The following is a 19,715-nucleotide window of genomic DNA, read 5'->3' as shown; positions in this document are numbered from 1 at the left end:
TAAAAAACTGTGGAGAGCAGTTGGTACAGCTGATTGATTGAAGACAGTCCAAGTTCTGATATTTCTGAGCACAGAGCCAAAGGGATATTGATGCTCTGTGCTGTGAAATTGTGCAGACCATTAATTCTAAGAACTTCTCAGGCTGAGGAGGGGACCTTGGCATCACCGTGGAAGGTCAGGATAAGACCTTGGTGAGCACCACTTTGTTCCCTCCCAAAAAATAATGTGGGCAAGTAGGTGGCAAGGAAGCTGTGATTGGAACCTGCAGGTCTCTGGAGGATCTGTTGGGAAGAGTCCACAGAGATGTTCCAAGGGCTGGAGCCCCTCTGCTCTGGAGCCAGGCTGGGAGAGCTGGGGGTGCTCACCTGGAGAAGAGAAGGATCCAGGGAGAGCTCAGAGCCCCTTCCAGGGCCCAAAGGGGCTCCAGGAGAGCTGGAGAGGGACTGGGGACAAGGGATGGAGGGACAGGACACAGGGAATGGCTTCCCACTGCCAGAGGGCAGGGATGGATGGGATATTGGGAAGGAATTGTTCCCTGTGAGGGTGGTGAGGCCCTGGCACAGGGTGCCCAGAGAAGCTGTGGCTGCCCCTGGATCCCTGGAAGTGTCCAAGGCCAGGTTGGATGGGGCTTGGAGCAATCTGGGACAGTGGGAGGTGTCCCTGCCCATGGCAGGGGTGGGATGGGATGATCTTTAATGTCCCTTCCCACCCAAACCATTGTATGAGTCCATGATCTTCCTGTTTGGATAATGAGATTAAAATGTCCTGGGAACTCAGGAGAACATCCAGAATATCCAGTTTACACACAGTGGATGTTCACCTGCCTACCATAATTTTTCTTGACTTTATATAACTCCACAGCACCAGATTCTCAAAAGATTCTCAAAAGATTAACTTTTGCTGTCTAGAGGGAAATACTCCTGTCAGTCCCTTTGGCCCCCCTCCGATTGTGGATGTAAATCCAAGAGCAAACTGGATCTCAAATCCCTTGGGAAGTGAGCAGAAACAGCTTTGTTGAACACTTTGATACTGTCTGTGCACTTACACAACTCTTATTAAGGCCTTGAAAATCTAAAATGATCAAAGCCATGTCCTCAAGATAAAAATACAGCTTGAAACTACCCCAGAGCCTTTGTTCTGAATTTTTTCAAGTCCTTGTCGAGGATCTGGAAAGAATTCCAGAGTCAGATTGAAATGCACTCTCATCTTTTGCACAGCACTGAGATTCGTAGGGTGCTTTGGCAGCCATCTGGATCCATACAGGATTAATGTTATCAATCAGGATTTAAAACAAAATTGTACCATTGATACCCTCAGGGGTTTAACATCCAGCAGCCCCTGAATATCTGAGCAATCACAGAATATTTGAGATCACTGGGAAACAATCAGCTAAGAAATGGTTGGGAGGAATAGGGAAAAAAACGGTGAAATGGAGAACAAGTTGAGCTGAAAGAAATAAAACTGCTGATGACAGATGGCATTAAGAGGATGATCTTCCTCGATGAGCGTTGGCTCTAATGCTCCAACAGGGTTGATAAATATGTTGAACAGCTTGCCTGGGGCAAGTCAAACAAAGCCCTGGGCAAGAAATTTAAAATGCAGTTTGCCTAACAGAGCAACTAAAGAGGAATTTCTTGGCTCACCGTTTTGCCAAGATGTGTTCTGTTCACACTGCATGAATTCCCAGGGAAACTGTTGGGTTTGCTTCTTTTTTTTTTTTCTTTTTTTTTTTTTTTTTCTTTTTTTTTTCCATAGGAGAAGCAGAAGCCTCATGTTCATTCAAATTAACAAATGCCCAGGAAATTGGTTCCTGCCTGTGGCTGCTGACGTTGGACGCGGGCGTGGGCACGTGTTTGTGTACGGATGGATGTTTGGATAAAAGCTGCACAACAGATTATTGCAAAAGGAAAAGCAGATTATCATCAGAGGGAAGGAATATTTTACTGTCAAGAGAAAAACTGCCATGTTTTCAGCACGGGAAATGTGTCAGAAGGATGACTTTGGAAAAAAACCCTTGAAGACAACAGCACTCAAACTGGGAAAAGCAATGGGGAGATACAGAAAACGACTGCAAAATGTGTTTATCAAACCCATCCTAAAGCATGTTACAAGCTATAAATAATACAAACTCAACAGGATTCAAACAAAGCTGAAGCCAATATCCAGAATGTTAATAAGGCATAAAGCACAGTTGCTCTGAACTTCCCAGGCAGAACACAAGAGGTTTCACATATTCCTATTTCAATGCAATTTAGAGCTTAACCAGCAGAGAGCAGGGACAGACCCAGCACTTCCCAGGGTGGCCTTATTCACTGCCTCCACATCCTTTCCCACCCAAAAAGCAGGAATATTTAAACCATTTATTGTCTCGAAAAATCAACAGAGCTGCTTTCTGGTGACTCCACACAATAAAATTCCATTGCCAAAATTCTCTGTTGGAAAACTTGCCTCTGTTGGAAAACTTGCCTCTAATTCCCAGAAACTGGAAGGTACAGCCCAGCCAAAAAATCATTTCTGGTGACCTGAAAGCTTCTCGTCACATATTGGAAGAAGAATACAGAAAAGCAGCAAAAGGCCAAACTTTGTGGCCTTTGAGAGCTGGCCCAGAATGTCCCTGTGCCCGTGACACTTCTCCAAACCTGGCAGAGCCAGGAGAACAATGGTGCACCTCAATTTCCACCCATGAGCGGCACCCAGAGCCTCCAGAAGTTCACAAAGGATCTGAATAATCAGAATCTCAATAATCCACTTTCCAGGAAGAGAACTTGTGAGAGTGAAGAAAGCCAAGAACCTTTGTCAGTTCTTCCCTCTCTTTTTCCTTCATCTTGGGACACAGACTTTGTTTCTAATCACTGCATATAATCAAACCTCATATAATTTATAATATATTAAATATTATTTAAATACTCCACGATTGAGGTATGAGTGGTACCAAAGCAAAACAAAGAATCCTTTTTTGAAAAATACCAAAGGATCCCAATCACAGGTCTTTGTTAAAAATCTCTTTCTCGTTTCTTGCCTGTAACTTTCAAAGGTCGGACTCAATGATCTGAGAGGTCTTTTCCAACCTCAGAGTCTCTGATTCTGTGTCTATTGAGTAAGACAAACACAACTTGATAAAAGCTTGATTAAAGGGAAGCTTTTTCCTTCACAAATTTTGCTTGGTTTGTATTCTTCATTAAAACTTGGGATAAGTCAAAGTCACGGCCCCAAGGCTGCCAGAGCTCTGGGAGTGTTTGGACAACGCTCTCAGGCACAGGGTGGGATTTTTGGGGTGTCCTGTGCCAGGCCACAGGATCAATCAATGACCCTGGTGGGTCTCTTCCAACTCCAGATATTTCATGATTCCCTGAAGACCAGTCATGAGAGACTAGGAAACAGAAATGTCTAAAATAAATAGAGAATTCATCCAAAAAAACAGTTCATTGTCTTACTCCTAAATGTTTCCATGGTAAAAATTTGCATTTGGTCTTTGATCATGGGAACATCACAGATCCCAGACTGGTCTGGGTTGGAAAGGACCTTAAAGCTGATCTCATTCCACTCCCTTCCACTAGACCAGGTCAAGGTCCAGTCTAGTCCATAGATTAAATTGAGTTTCATTCATGAAAACAAACTGAAATCTGTCTACTTGGCTTTGTATAAATCATCAATCCCATTATATTTAGACAGGTGGAGCACTGGGAAAAAACAAGATGAGCTGGAGGCTTTGTGAATTCAAGGCTGAACTCAGACTCTTTTTAGAATTTAGAGTTTTTCTCTCTGAAGCCGATTTCCATCATTAGCGGTGCTGCTATTTTCAAACCCACAGAACAAAATAGCAACATCCACAAAAGTTGCCTTTTTCTACTTACAGGGTCGTTTATATTCCTACATTCCATAAACATCAAAGAGAACTGTCACAAACTGTAAAAGTCAGGAAGGAGAAACCAATAAACACCTGTTTCCTTTCATGTTTGGGGATTTGGGAATGCAGCTGATTGAATGTTTGTGGCTGGGATCAACAGGCAGCATTTTCCATGAACAACTGACTGATACCCAAAGCAATATTGCACCACAAATGGACCTGACCCGCAGGAAAGAAGAGCTGTTCACAAAGCAGGAACAATCAGTCCTTAAGTGCAAAGTGTTGAGATTAAAATTGCTTCTGTTTCATGTCTAATCCATTAAAGAGTCACCTCAAGGAGTCCTGTTGTTTCTTGGCCACAAATATGATTCTTGAAGTGTCCCAAGGACACAGAAGAAAATGTCAAAGCTTATGGTCAGAAATCTGATTCCTTGAACTATTTGTTTACTCCTTCTAATTTCTCTTATCAAACAAATTATTTGATCAACGAAAATGTGATGAATAAAAGCATCAGAAGTTCTTAGGCCCTGAATTGTCCAAAAATGGAATCAAACTTATCATAGAATGGTTTGGGTTGGAAGGGACCTTAAAGACCATCCAGTCCCACCCCCTGCCATGGGCAGGGACACCTTTCACTATCCCAGGCTGATCCAAGCCCTGTCCAGCCTGGCCTTGGACACTTCCAGGGATCCAGGGGCAGCCACAGCTTCTCTGGGCACCCTGTGCCAGGGCCTGCCCACCCTCACAGGGAAGGATTCCTTGCTAATACCCAATTTAAATCTGCCCTCTGTTGATTTGGAGCCATTCATTCCGTCTTGTCCTGTTACTCCAGGTCTTATTCCAAAGTCCCTCTCCAGCTCTCTTGCAGCTCTCCTCAGGTATTGGGAGGGCAAGGAAGTCACCCTAAAGCATCTCCTCTCCAGGCTGAACAATCCCAGTCCTCTCAGCCTTTCTCACAGCAGAGCTGCTCCATCCCTCTGCTCATCCTGGTGCCTCTTCAGGACTCTCTCCAGCAGCTCCACATCCCTCGGATGTTGGACCCCAAGGCTGGAGGCAGCTCTGCAGGTGGGGTCTCACCCAAGGGGGGCAGAGGGGCAGAATCTCCCCCTCCCCTGCTGCCCACTGAGGTTTCTGGGCTGGGTCATGTCCAGCTCTCACCCACCCGCAGCACCCCCAAGTCCTTTTTCCAGGGCTACTCCATCCCTTCATCCCCAGCCTGGATTGATCCCAGGGGCTGCCCCAATCCAGGTGCAGCACCTGAATCTGAACGAGCACAGCAGAAAGCTGACGGATTCAGTCACTAAAGAACACTAAAGTCACTAAAGAACAAATCATGCCTCAACCTGGCCTCCTCTGTTCTTTAAAGAAGAGAGAAGTTTCTTAATATATTATGTTTCCAAAGTCTGTTAGGGATAAAAAGAACCGCTGCTACAATAATGTGGTGAAGAGATTGAGATAGAGCTACACGGTCCTATCATCAAGCTGATTATTTGCTTCATTGCAAAGCATCACATCTTTAGTTCAGCCATTGATTTGAGGCTTTCAAATCATTTTGTGATCTTCCTTCACTCTGAGCATTCCAGCGCTTGGCAGAGATTCATTTTAGATCATCCCCGGTCATTTGCCACACTTTAGTGCTCCACTACTCAAGTAGAACTTGATGTACACAGAAAATAAGAGATGTCATCAGGGCTGTGTAATCCATTTCATATAAATCCATCTCTGCAATAACACCCAAGCCTTACCCTTGTCTTGTGAAAATCTCTCTAATCTCCCAAGCCACCTTGGGGAGCTTGAGATAGAGAGAAGCAAAACAAAATATATTCTACTCTTATAAAAGCAAAGAGCCACGTTTTGTTACCAGCAAAATAGGAATCACTTCTAGGGCCTTGCTGCAGAAAATAATAACTTGTTTACAAGGTTTGTTTACTGCAAGGAATAGAAAAATTGCCTTTTCTTTCCTTTTTTTCTGATGACTATTGCTGAGTTAAATGAACTTCCATAGCCACATTCAGCAAAAGTAATCTCATATTCCTTATTATATTCGTAGCCTTAGATTTCAAACAACAATAGAAAGCTGTAGGCACCCTGACAATTATTTAAACCTACAATCTATAATTGCTCAGGAGCAAAAAAATAATTACATTCAAATAACGAGCAATTCAAGCAGCCCTTTTGTCCTCCTTTACCCTTAACCCTTTTCCAAACCAATAAATGCCTTCCAAGTGCACCTAGATCATTCAAATGGATCTATTTTGAACCATAGCTGTCCTTAATGGAAATATGGAAGTTCCAAGAGTTATTTTCTCATCTGTTGCGAGCCAGTGAAATGATGGTGAGTTCTCACTTGCAAAAGAGAATAACTCTTCCTACCCATCTCAAAAAAAAAAAAAAAAAACCAAAAAAAACCCCAAAAGATAATTACTCAAGAAAATACCAGAGTAGATTGTTAGAGAAAAACTAATTTGTATCCAAAGGGGCAGACAGAGGTCAAATATTAATGTGGTTAGTCATTTACCCATCGTGCAGCTCAATCATTCCCAAAAACCCTGGAGTGGCAGCGTTGGACAGAAAGGAACTATAAAAAACGCTGAGGCAGAGTGGCACCAATGGCTTGGCAAAGGAATTGCCAGCAAAGCCCATGACCTGCAGCTCTCCATATCCATGGTTTCCACAGACATCCCAAAAAAAGCAGCCTGTGCCCTCCAGCTGTGGTTGGCAGGAGACTGAGCAGAAGGGCTGCAATAAACAGCCCCTCTAACCCTGGATTTTGGGGAGCCTCTGCCACAGATCCTTGTGGGAATGTGTTTGGATAACTTTAGCTATCCACCCAGGCTGGGATAACTCCACAGTCACCGGGACAGAGCTGTGGTGCCCCAGGGTGGGAGCAGAGAGAGCCCATTCCATGCTCTGCATCCAGCCCAGCTGAGCCCCAGCACTCCTCCCGTATCCACACCACAGACACATCCAGAACGAGCTGCTGTCTCGCTTACAGCATCACTGTGCAATCAGTCACTTCGTCCCCTTTGGAATTCTGGGGGTTTTTATGGACATACAACTCAAAGACAGCTCAGGGGCAATTACTGAGATGTTTATCAAGTTTGTAAAATTTGTCCGGCACAAAAAGATTCACAAATGCCTTTAAATCTTTATTTCTCGTGACTAATCACAGAATGAAAGGATGGGTTTGGAAGGGAACTTAAAGATCATCCACTGCCACCCCTGCCATGTGCAGGGACACCTTCCACTATCCCAGGCTGATCCAAGCCCCATCCAGCCTGGCCTTGGACACTTCCAGGGATCCAGGGACAGCCACAGCTTCTCTGGGCACCCTGTGCCAGGGCCTCACCACCCTCCCAGGGAACAATTCCTTCCCAATATCCCATCCATCCCTGCCCTCTGGCATTGGGAAGCCATTCCCTGTGTCCTGTCCCTCCATCCCTTGTCCCAAGTCCCTCTTCTGGAGCCCCTTTATTCCCTGGAAGGGGCTCTGAGGTCTCCCTGGATTCTTCTTTTCTCCAGGCTGTCCAAGTTACCCAGGATACCCAAGATGAATTACTCCCAGATTCACACAGAAGCGTCCAGCAAACTACACAGTGGTGTGAAGAGAAACTACGTGAGTGACCAAAAATCCTTCTGCATCTAAAAACATGCCCAGATCTTTAATGCAGTGAAATAATCTTGGGTTTATTGGTCTCCAGAAAACAAAGCGAATTAAAATCTCTTCATATACCCCAGGGATAAACCCCATCCCACTGGCTGAGTCTGAGTTTCACCATTTTAACATTTAAACACCTACACTTGTCCTCTCTTGGCTTGTCAGGAAAATTCCACAGAGTTACCCGAGTGAAGCCCATCCTGCTGTGCAGGGATTGTCTGGAGCCTTGGGATGTCCTCAGCTGGTGCAAATTCAGGGACTGACGGTGCACAAGGGACAGACACAGTGACAACATTCCCAACCACGTTTTCCATCCCAGAAGAGCCAAGAAAAGCTGGATGGCCATTAGATAAAAGAGTCACCCCTTTGGATACCAGGAGGACACCCTGCCCTCCCTCCATCCCTAATTCCAAACACATTCCAGCATTCCACTCCAGCTCCATCCCCTCGACTCGAGCACATGTCTGCTTCTGCATAATTCATTACATGACTCTCAATAATTTTCAGTCAAGGTTCAAGCAGGAATATGTCACACCAGTATTAGATTATTTATGAGCATAATGTTGGATTTAAGCCAATGACACACCAATAAATTTTATCTCCAAGCCTGACATATCTCATGCTGTTTTCCCTGGCTCACAAACAAATAACTACGGCTGTCTCAGAATTACTCACATTCAACTTAAACCAGAATGGTTTTTTGGTGATTAGTTCTTATCTTGCCTGAAAAACTGATCATGTTGTTTCTTTCTTCCAGAGGCTGAAGTGTGGTTTTGCCTTCATTTCTCAAGTGTGTCCTGCACAGAGAACAAATTCAGGTATTCCAGAATAAAAATCTGGAATAAGGTGCTGTTTGAGTCTCTTAAAGGATGGAGTTTTTACTCTTTTCTAAAGACAAAAGACTTTTTGTCACCCAGGAGAAGCAGAGCCTGTACCAGTCACCATAAATTGCCATTGAAAATAATCTGAGCATTACCCAAAATAAAACTAATAAATAATGTACCAATAATACATAAACACACCTTATATATAAACGTTTATTAATATAAATATTGTTATATAAATATGTACTGGGACATAAAGGATTTGTGGAGCCATTCTAGGAGCAATTCTTCCCATCCAACCTCATGCAAACTTGGAATAACTGCACTGAAATATCCACAATTTGTGTTCACATGTGACAAAAGGTGCCCAAGCTCTCATGACAGCCACTGGAGATCCAGTTGCAATGGAATGAGATGACTTTCAAGGTCCTTTCCAACCCAAACTATTCTGGAATTCTGGGATTATATTCCAATTGAGCCCTCCACGTTTCAGGAGTATTTCTGAGCCAGTATTTTAAAAGTTGGTGGAGATTTTTGTATCTTTGATCTGGAATAAAGTTATCTAATGATGTATTTTTTCAGTAACTTCATCAGATAAGAAAAACTCCTGAAAATCAGGAAAATCACTCTAAATTCTCCCAAACTAAATAACCCAATAGTAAGTAATCCATATTTTTTAATATAGGACCCTCTTTGCTGTGTATCACACACCCAGATCTAAAATTTCCAGGCTGTGCCAGCATTTTTATTGTGAAGATAAATCCATTAGGATCCGCTGACAGCACTTTGTGGATGTCACAATATATCTGAAATGATCAAAACAGCACCACTTTCCCCCTCCAAAAACCCTCTTACATATTTTTTTTGCTGGCTGAACAGAATAAATCATTAGCACTCCGTGTGTTTTATTCCGTGTCACCACTCTCTGTGCTTTATTAGCAGGAATCCAAGGATAAATCCGATGGTAAATGTGCCCATCCCAGCACATAAACAAACACACACACACAAATATATCTCCTGCAAAGCAGCATCAATCTGATCAGGGCGGTCTCCAGTCATTAACAGGATAATTTACTTCTATTTCCAACTTAAACCAACTCAGAATGATGCCAAGCATATGTTCCTCCTGCTCATTGATACACTCCTTTTTATCACAGGCAAGGAATTACTTTTCTGCAAGGCTTTTGCAATTGCTCAAGGTGCTCCTGCTGCCTTTTTCGCATGGAAAATTAAAGAATAAATTGGTAAAATAAAAGAATAAAAACCCATAAATAAATAAAATATTACTAAATTTTAAAAATTAATAAATAGATAAATAGAAAAATAATGATCCTCTTCAAGACAATTCCTGCAGCTGGAGATCACCAAGCCCTATCCCAGAAGTCATGGAAATTAACTGTCTCTTCTGCTCCTTTCTGTGGCAGTACCTCCAATAGATAATTAAAAGGTTGTTTTAAGGTGAATGATGCTGATTAAAAAGCTGCAGTCTGACTTTTAAAAATCCCCAGATCTTCCCTAATGTGTAATAGCCACTCCAAGCAGAAATCACACAAAGCTGAATTCTTCATTACCTCAAGAAACCTAAATTAACATTAAAAACTCCCTGATGGAGAAGCACAGAAATTGTGTTTGAAGGCCACATTACTTTTGTTTTCCAAAGGAAAAAGAGATGTGGCTTCTTTGAAAGCAAAAGATGTTATGAAGGGTTGTGCTCATCAAGGACAGCTTTCACTTTGTGTTAGGGATATTTCATTGTCCCTTATTAGTGTTTATAAATGTCAGGAAATGTCCTTGGTGAGGACCAAGCAGAACTGTAGCATTTTGTTTTTGTCAGGGTCTCCTTGCCCAGTGCTTTGCCCATTTACATTCCCACAAAGCTGATGCACAATTCCATCAAATCAGAGCGGCAGCATTTAAAGCACAATGCCCAGGATACTCCACAGGACAAGAGAAACTGAGTACTGACATTTTTATTTCAAAAGGTCACAGAGTGATGGTGTTTTTTTCTGTGTTTGTCACCTTATTTTACAACAGGTTTAGGGGTAAATTTTCAGGCTTTTCTGCTTGGGCTTTAAAATCATAACAGAAAACATTCCCTGGAAATGACTTAAAAAATAACCCTGGAGCATTGGCCAGCAAACCAGAGAATCTCACTTCAGGAGAGGTTGTGAGGAAGAAGATGACCTGAGGAGAAGGATTTGGGGATGGTGGTGAAGGAGAAGCTGGACACACCCTGACCATGAGTACTGAACCCCCCCATGTCCTGGGCTGATCCCCAGTGTGGGCAGCAGGGGAGGGGGGATTCTGCCCTGCTCAGGTGAGACCCCACCTGCAGAGCTGCCTCCAGCCCTGGGATCCAACAGCAGAAGGATTTGGAGCTGCTGGAATGAATCCAGAGGAATCCACAGGGATGCTCCAAGGGCTGGAGCCCCTCTGCTCTGGAGCCAGGCTGGGAGAGCTGGGGGTGCTCCCCTGGAGAAGAGAAGGATCCAGGGAGAGCTCAGAGCCCCTTCCAGGGCCTAAAGGGGCTCCAGGAGAGCTGGAGAGGGACTGGGGACAAGGGATGGAGGGACAGGACTTCCCACTGTCAGAGAACAGGGCTAGATGGGATACTGGGCAGGAATCCTTCCCTTGAGGGTGGTGAGGCCCTGGCACAGGGTGCCCAGAGAAGCTGTGATTGCCCCTGGATCCCTGGAAGTGTCCAAGGCCAGGTTGGACAGGGCTTGGAGCAGCCTGGGATAGTGGAAGGTGTCCCTGCCCGTGGATGATCTTTAAGGTCCCTCCCAACCCAAAGCATTCCGTTATTCCATGTTTAGGCAGTGGCTGCAATAGAGATGAAGCATGAGCACACAGCAGGGGCTGGGAACTGGGCTGGGTTTCAGCCCTCTGGAAGAGGCAGCGAAAAGACAAAATCGGTGTCTGGAAGAGAGGAAAAAGGAAAATGGGAACTAAGGGTAGATTTCTTTAATAAACACACTGCAAAGGTAAGAATGGAAACACGATTTGGTTTAGGGACAGAGCAGCCTCCCTGTAGGCCATTCCCTTTTGTTATGCCCTGACTTCCCAGGCTTTTTCTCTCATTCCAGAACTGCAGAAATGCTGTGTCTATTTTTCCATCACCATGTGAAAACAGGATGGCATTAATGCCTCAGAACTCTGCAAAGCCAGCCAATTAATGCACTTCCTTCCCTTTTCCACATGCTGAAAAAGAATTAACACAAGAGACATGGACCCCTTCTGCAATACATTCCCTCTGGCTCTCGCTTCCTCCACAATGTGATCCTTGCACCTTGTGACAATATTGCTGTAGATGTTTCTCCTCCATTTGGGTCAGAGCAAACACGCCTCTTTCAACATTATCAAGTCTTACATTCTCTTCAGATAAAGATAAAACATCTTCTGATGTGTAGCATTGTTTTAAGGATTTTTTTTTTCTTTTTCTTTGAGGAAAGTTGCTTGTTCTATTTTTACTGACAAAAAAAAATAAAAAATAAAAAGGTATTTCTCTTGGGGGTGAAACTTTGTTCCCTGAGATTTCTTTTCCTGGTGAAAAATAGTCATTGAAAACTCAGCTGGACCAAAAGACTTCCTAAAACTGGTTCTTCTCTGACACAGCCACCAGCAGCTGTTCCAGGGGGGATGAAAAGAAACTCTGTATGGATTTATCTGTTCTTGAACCCATCATCCCACTTCTAAGGGAAATAATTTTCTTTCAGTTGAGAAGTTGCCCTAATGAGGGTTTTATCCGCAGAAACAGAACGGTTTGGGTTGGAGGGACATTAAAGCTCATCCAGTCCCATCCCCTGCCACAGTCAGGGACAACTTCCACTATCCCAGGTTGCTCCAAGCCCCATCCAACCTTTGTGGGAAGGAGCTGAAGCTCCTGAGAGCGGGATGTGTTGGAGGAGCTCAGTTTTCCAAGGGCCCCAGACCCACGTGCTGCAGGAGCAGCTGAAGAGACCTCAGGAACAGGCTGAGACAATCCTGGTGGAACCTGGTCTAATTTTTAAATAACCTTTGGAAGCAGTGGGAATGCAGTTGTGACAGGACACAATAACTCAGGCAAAACACAGTAATAACACAGCTCTGTGGAATTACTGGAATGTGCTGCTCTCTAATAAGTGCAGAGCAGAAGGTGACCAGGCCTGGATCCGTCTGCCAGCTCTGAAATATCCATAATTAGACCTTATCAGTTCCTTAACATCCTATTTCTGTCTGCACTTTGTTTACCTCAAGAAACCAATTATCCCATTACAAGCCAGTCTATGTCAAGCAAACAGAGCTCAACGTGCTCCTGCCTTTTAGAAGTGTTGTAATTACAAATCTGAACTATTGCCAGATTTCACTGGAGGTAAATAAGAGCCCTTCTACGCACACACCATATGCACAATTCTTCCTTTTGGAGGAATCAGGTGACACAGAAATCTTGGGGAATATGGGGGTGCTCTGGGATAAACTGGAGTCTTGCACCAGCAGCACTTGATAAGGGAAAGGAGTGCTTAAAATTCAACGGAAACCTGACCAGAAACATTTCTGAGCTTAATTTGCCTGACCATGGCAGGGGGTTGCAAGAAGGTGATATTTAAGGTCCCTTCCAGCCCAAACCATTCCATGATGTTATGATAATGCAGAAGTGCATTTAAATGTGTTTAAAATATGCAAGAGTTGCAATGGTGATGAGGAAAATATTAATTTCTTATTATGAATGTTCTGCAGCTTTCAGATATTTGGGTTTTTTTTACCCCAGGTAAGTAAGTTGAATTTAGACCCTAAACTGCTTTTTTTCAAAATATTATCAACCCCCCTTATTTACATTCAGATTTTGAGTTTTGATTAGGTTTGGGGCCAAAATCAGTCTCTTAGGACAAAGTACTTTTAACTAAATATATCCATGGCCATAAAAATTCCAAGAAAGCTTTCTGGACAGGCATTTATTGAAAGGCTTCTACTTTATCATTCATAACACAAACATGTAACATCAAGTTTCACTTGTTCACCCCAGAATGGTTTGGGTTGGAAGGGACCTTGAAGACCACCCAGTTCCAGCCCCTGTCACTATCCCAGGTAGCTCCAAGCCCCATCCAGGCTGCTCTTGAGCACCTCCAAGGATGGGAATCCACAGCTTCTCTGGGCAGCAGCCACAGAATTTGGGAATAGGCTCCAGGGAATTTTTGACACAGCATTTCCAGTGTCTCCAGTGAGGCTGTGCCTGTGCACATCGTGTTCCCTTGGTGCTTTAATCCTAGCTGGGAGCTGGCTCACAAAGTCACAGAATGGGGAGCATTAAAAGATTTCCATTAAAGAATCACCCTCACCCTCAAAATGTGGCTTTTTTACCCCATTGTAGAAACAAGGACACATTTCTTTATCCTAATGAACAATAGGTGCACCTCCAGCAGCTGAGTGATGCTGAACAGACAACAGGAGAGTCTCAAGATCATTTAAATCATCCTTTGAAATCTGTGAGGTTCTGCTATAGGTGGGAAAGCTGAGGGAACAATGCCCTGAGTACATTCACCCTGTCCCTTGATCCAAACAAGCAGTCACACCATCAAATAAATAATGCACCATTAGGAAGAGCATCTTGAGGAGGTTTTGCAGGAGAGGGAGCTGCGGAGTGAAATCCAACTGCATTTGCAGCAGGTGGAAGGCTCAGTGTTTACAACCCTGCACTGTATTTTATTCTGCTGGTTTATTGGTGTACCTAAAACTATCCAAGCAGGAGGAAAATTCACTGCAAATTGGCTGTCTCTACACAACCAACTTTTTGGGTTTTGCAGATCTTTTTAAGCAATCACAGGATGGGTCAGGCTGGAAGGGAGCAGACTGGGCTCATCTGGTCCAAGTCCCAGCTCCAGCAGGGTCACCCCAGAGCACAGGGCACAGGGTTGTATCCAGATGGGTCTGGAATAAGCCCACTGAGGGACACTGGAATAACCCCAGTGAGGTTCCACACCCTCTCTTAGGCAGGAAGAGGGAACTGCTCTAAGCAACTACTGACTGCTCTTTCAAACCTGTCCCTGTGAATCCCAAGGATTAAAGGATCTTTCTGGAAGAAGGGTGTGAAAATCCTGTCTTGGTGAGGTGGAGTCAGAAATCCTCTCCTGAGTTTAGAGAGTCCCAACATACCAAGAACCATCTTTTAACAGGATCACACATGGATAGGATGAGTAGCAATCCCAGGAGAGGAATTCCTAACTTCCTTCCAGTGCTTGTTTTAGAATCAGAGACTCATGGAATGGTTTAGTTCAGAAGGGACCTTAAAGCTCACCCAGTTCCATGGGCAGGGACACCTTCCACTACTCCAGGTTGCTCCAAGCCTCATCCAACCTCACCTTTTATTCCCATTCACATGGGTTAGAGGGAGGAAAATGAACTGCAGCTCCCTTTTCCCATCCCACCCACCAGACTGGGGTGCCAATGCCAACAAATGCCAGGAATTATTATCAGAGTCATGTTTGTGCACTATTCCAGTGCAGGTCTAATAGCAAAAATCAGGATTTCTGTTCCTTCACAGCACAGATGGCACCAGCCTGAGGTTTCATCACTTAAGCCCAACACTTGCAATCAAAGCCTTGTGGAAAATCTAGGGCAATTGAAAAAGAATGGAAGTTCCCAGGCTTGAGAGGAATGTTAGAGAGTTCCTCAGGAATGCTTCAAAGCGAGCTATTTAATAAGATTTTGCACTTTTTCAATTTAATTCTGTGTCTTTCTGTGAATTTATACAAATTTTTTACAATGATAGAACTAACACCCATCAAAAACACCAGAAATCTCATCTGATCATGACACAGAAAATTAAAACAAAAGAAAAAAGTTTATTTTTTAAAAAATAGTATCTATGCAGCACAGACTGCATCAAAATCAGACTGAAACAGGACCCTCTGACCCTTCCTGCTGTAAGAAATCCAAAGAAAAATCTTTAAATCCACCTCAGCCTTGGAGCTTAAAAGATTAAAATCATTTTCCATTTGCTCCAAAAGAAAATTATAAAACAATCACTCATTCCACCACTTCCAAGAACTTGTTTATGTTCCCAAAATCCACAGGGAAGGAGACACTGACAGAAAGGCAACACTGGACTGGAGGAACTCTGAAGAGAAGTTGAATAAATCACACTGGAAACTGAAGGGTGACACCCACAAGCCGTTTCTCCTCTTCAGCAATGAAACTACACCAACATTAATTCCACAGGAAAGATGACACTCCCCAAGATTTTTGCCATCATCAATTGAAAAGATCATTTTTGGAGTATTAAACTAATGTGTACCAGGGAGTGAATTCATATTTAGTTCAGCAGCACAGATAGAGAAACATTTAATAGAATATAATACATTTCCTAGGCACTTTGGACCACCCTGCACATGTTAATAGAGAAATACATCCTTCATAAACAACTCAGTTGTGTCAAAACAGCATTAGGAAATTTTTCATTCTCTGTAGCAATAAATTTTAATAATTGCCATAGAAATCCACGTTTTTCTTCCCAGTAAATCCCTTGCCTTAAGGACTGACATCAGCACATCCCAAAATGAGAGCTCTGACAATTCCCAGATTTGGGTAAAGTCCAGACCTTGGTTGGAAAAGAGTGATTTTTATCTATTTTAGGATGTTTATTACTTCCAGAAGTAATAAATTTCTCTGGAGAAACGCCTTTTCAAGTCTCCAAAATGGGCTCAAAGAATGACATTTTCGTAGAAAAGAGACAGATACAGAGAAATTAAACCTCTTCTCTTTTCCAGCTGGCCCCTTTTCCAGCTCTGGTGGCTCCCAGCAGGAATTCCACAAGGTCAGGTAGAAACCAGCAGGTTTGGTTTAGGACATGTAAATGGTAACAACCCTCCAAGTCCAGGAGATCCCAAACACCTGAAGTTCCTTGCATGGTTTAAAGTGTGGAGAATCATGGATCATCTTTAGAATTTTTTTTAAACTAATGAATGATCTTAGACAAATTATAAGACATAAATAAAGCTATTATTTTGGAATTTTTAGGGCACAAAATAGAGGATTTACATTTTCTGTTTGCATAACTAAGAAAAAACATTTTTAGTGTATTTCTTTATGTGGAAATGGCATATAAAGGACATATCCCAAAATGTCCAGTGGCTTTAGCTGGTGTCAGTGATTGGGAAGTGGCAGGAGCAGCCCAGATTCTGAAACTCGAAGGAGTCAGGCTGAAATTGAGAAATTTGGAATGCAGAAACACCACAGAGCTTTGAGCTTTTATTTTCAAACTGAAGCCTTACCAAACAGAGCCATCTGTGTTCCCTCTGGGAAAGGTTCAACCATTCTGTTCCCATTGACATGATGTTTATCTAGAAGGGGGAAAAAAAATGAACAAGTTAAAATGTGATAGAGTATTTGCATAAAATCAATTGTTTATTTCTCATGGATCCACTGAAACCTGAACAATTCCCATGGCCAGGGACACCTCCCACTATCCCAGGTTGTTCCCAGCCCTGTCCAACCTGGCCTTGGACACTTCCAGGGATCCAGGGACAGCCACAGCTTCTCTGGGCACCCTGTGCCAGGGCCTCACCACCCTCCCAGGGAACAATTCCTTCCCAATATCCCATCCATCCCTGCCCTCTTGTAGTTCAAAACCTTCTCACTGCCATCTCCACATTAATTTTTTGCTACTTTTAAACACATTTTAAACAGTGGCGGCAAGAAATTAAACTGCCAGCATTGAAAATACGACTTTCTGTTCACAAAATATTTCCCAGGGAGAAAAACCCAGATTCAGTTTTCTCAGTGCATGCATTATTTTAATTCCTTTAGTCCTGATGCTGGTGAGGAGCAAACCAGGTCAGATGAGGAATGTGGGCTCACTTGTGAATTCTCTGGAAACAATATTTCTCATTAGCAGGGAGGCCCATTCCTAGTCCCAGCTGGCATCCAACATTTACCAACAGAGAAGGGAAAATCAAGGTTATCTGCAAGTGGAGCAAGAGGTGCCACGAGTCAATTGGTGGCATTTAGGAAAATTGAATGTCCTGTGCCTCAAGAGAGGGGCTTTGGGAAGAAAATTGTTGGGAAGCTCCAGAGTGGGAGCAACATGACCAAGGTTTCAACCTCGTTAGCTGTAGCTGGTATTCCCAACATGATCTACAGCCACGGGAGAGGAGTGAACAGTCAGAAAAATTATGGAACATCTTGTAAGATCAAATAAACTAACCCTGCCCTCGCCCTGATAGCTGCCTTCATTTACAGAGTGAGTGACATCCATGATGTATGAAGCAGTTATCATTTCAAATGGCCAGGCTTTCAATATATTAAAATTAAAATTAAACTTTCAGAGGTGAGACGGGCTTGAATGAAAGTAATATTTTCAGAGTTCTCAAGTTGTCTCCCAATGTCTTCACACTTTAATTTCAAAGATCTCAGCCAGATAAAATGATTCATTTTCTTGTCATTCATACTTTGGCTCACTATTTTTTCCAGCATTTCCTGCACAGATGCATTAAATAGTAAAAAATAAACCAAAAAACACCCCAAATTTAAAAGGACCTTAACAAAACACCCATTCAGCCTTAGGAAGAAAGTAACAACACCTAAATAACAATGTATAAGTAACAAAAACTCTCCCCAAGGAGAACTAAAGAATGTCCCAGTTTGGGGCTTTTTACTGAGCAGTTTTCCATGTGAAAATATTTTAATTCTCAGCTAAAAATTGGATTGACTAACTCCAGAAAATCAGGAATATTTTGGCCCCATGGAATTAGGAAAAAAATAGGACTATCTCTGTAGCTCTCCAACAGAAAAAATAAATTACTTTTCCAAGCTCATTGTCATCCCAGAGACAAGGGATTGCAGTGAGTAGGATAAAACCTGGTGTAACAGAGCCATGGAGAGATTTCCAGTGAGCACTGGACTGGCTGAGAGCTCATTTCAGCTTCCTGGGGCTGGAAACAGCACATTCCACCCAAATACTGTCAAATTGTGGAGTTAATCCATTAATGGGTGCAGAAAAGCTGAATTAGAAGAACATGGATCATCAAATTCCCAAAATGGTTTGGTTGGAAGGAACCTTAAGTCCATCCATTCCCACCCGCTCCCATGGGCAGGGACATCTTCCAACATCCCCAGGCTGCTCCAAGCCCTGTCCAAGCCGGCCTGGAATACTTCCAGGGATGTCTCTAAATCACTTTTTTTAATCTCTTTGATCCTCAGGGTTCCCAAGTAAAGTTAAGGAATGGATTCTTACTTTTATTTTATTTATTTTATATATTTTATTTATTTTATATTTACTTTTATTGTGTTATTATTTTATTGAAACTCAGAATTTTCACAAACATAAATTCATGAACAACGACCTCTCAAAACTTCCAAATGCTGCTCCATCATCAACTGCCAAAACCCTAAATTTTCCAGACTAAGCCTGAGAGATTCCTGTGACACACTTTGCTCCCTGCTGAACAGAACCAGTAGGACCTGAAAGAAACACAGATCCTGGAGGACTTGACATTCAACTTCAGCTTCAGGCAAAGTCTGCTTCAGACAGGTGCAGTGCCTGACTTGTGTCCTTGGATTATCTTGATTTTAACAGAAAGAATCCTTCCCAAAGAAAGAAAGAAACAAACATGGAAAGATAATCAAAAGTTGCTAAACTGATCCTCGATATTTTTTAGGCGTTACTCAGTTTTTGCACCTATCACTGGATAGTTTCTAACCTGGTCCTACAACAGCCCTTGGCTGAAGAGTCACTGACTGCAGGTGAAGTTCTGTCCACACGTGGATTATCAGAGAATCCTGGAATGGTTTGGGAAGGAACCTAAAGACCATCTAACCATCTAAAAAATCCAACCCTCTGCCATGGGCAGGGACACCTCCCACAGTCCCAGGTTGCTCCAAGACCCCATTCAACCTGGCCTTGGACACTTCCAGGGATCCAGGGACAGCCACAGCTTCTCTGGGCACCCTGTGTCAGGGCCTCCCCACCCTCACAGCCAGGAATTCCTTCCCAATATCCCATCCATCCCTGCCCTCTGGCAGTGGGAAGCCATTCCCTGTGTCCTGTCCCTCCATCCCTTGTCCCCAGTCCCTCTCCAGCTCTCCTGGAGCCCCTTTAGGCCCTGGAAGGGGCTCTGAGCTCTCCCTGGATCCTTCTCTTCTCCAGGTGAGCACCCCCAGCTCTCCCAGCCTGGCTCCAGAGCCAGGTCCAGTCCTTGGAACATCTCCATGGCCTCCTCTGGACTCTCCCCAGCAGCTCCAAATCCTTCTGCTGTTGGATCCCAGGGCTGGAGGCAGCTCTGCAGGTGGGGTCTCATGCGGCCAAGTAGAACCATCTCCCTCCCTGCTGCCCTCACCACGAGGTACCACTCAAACAGACAAGTCTTATCTACAAACTATCTGAGAGTTAATTAGCCCAGCTGAAATCATGTTT

General features: G+C 43.4%; 1 protein-coding gene across 1 annotated transcript in view; it reads right to left on the bottom strand.

Moving 5' to 3' along the window:
* The window catches only part of MSRA (methionine sulfoxide reductase A), a 231,991-nt gene that overhangs the window by 132,277 nt on the left and 79,999 nt on the right, over positions 1-19,715 (bottom strand). Inside the window, exon 2 of the mRNA XM_058836249.1 lies at positions 16,576-16,644. Within this exon, the coding sequence (XP_058692232.1) occupies positions 16,576-16,644 (69 nt within the window). The remainder of the gene's footprint in view (positions 1-16,575; positions 16,645-19,715) is intronic.

Source organism: Poecile atricapillus, chromosome 3, assembly GCF_030490865.1.
Source record: "Poecile atricapillus isolate bPoeAtr1 chromosome 3, bPoeAtr1.hap1, whole genome shotgun sequence".
Classification (NCBI taxonomy): Eukaryota; Metazoa; Chordata; class Aves; order Passeriformes; family Paridae; genus Poecile; species Poecile atricapillus.
This window is presented reverse-complemented; position numbering and strand designations above follow the sequence as displayed.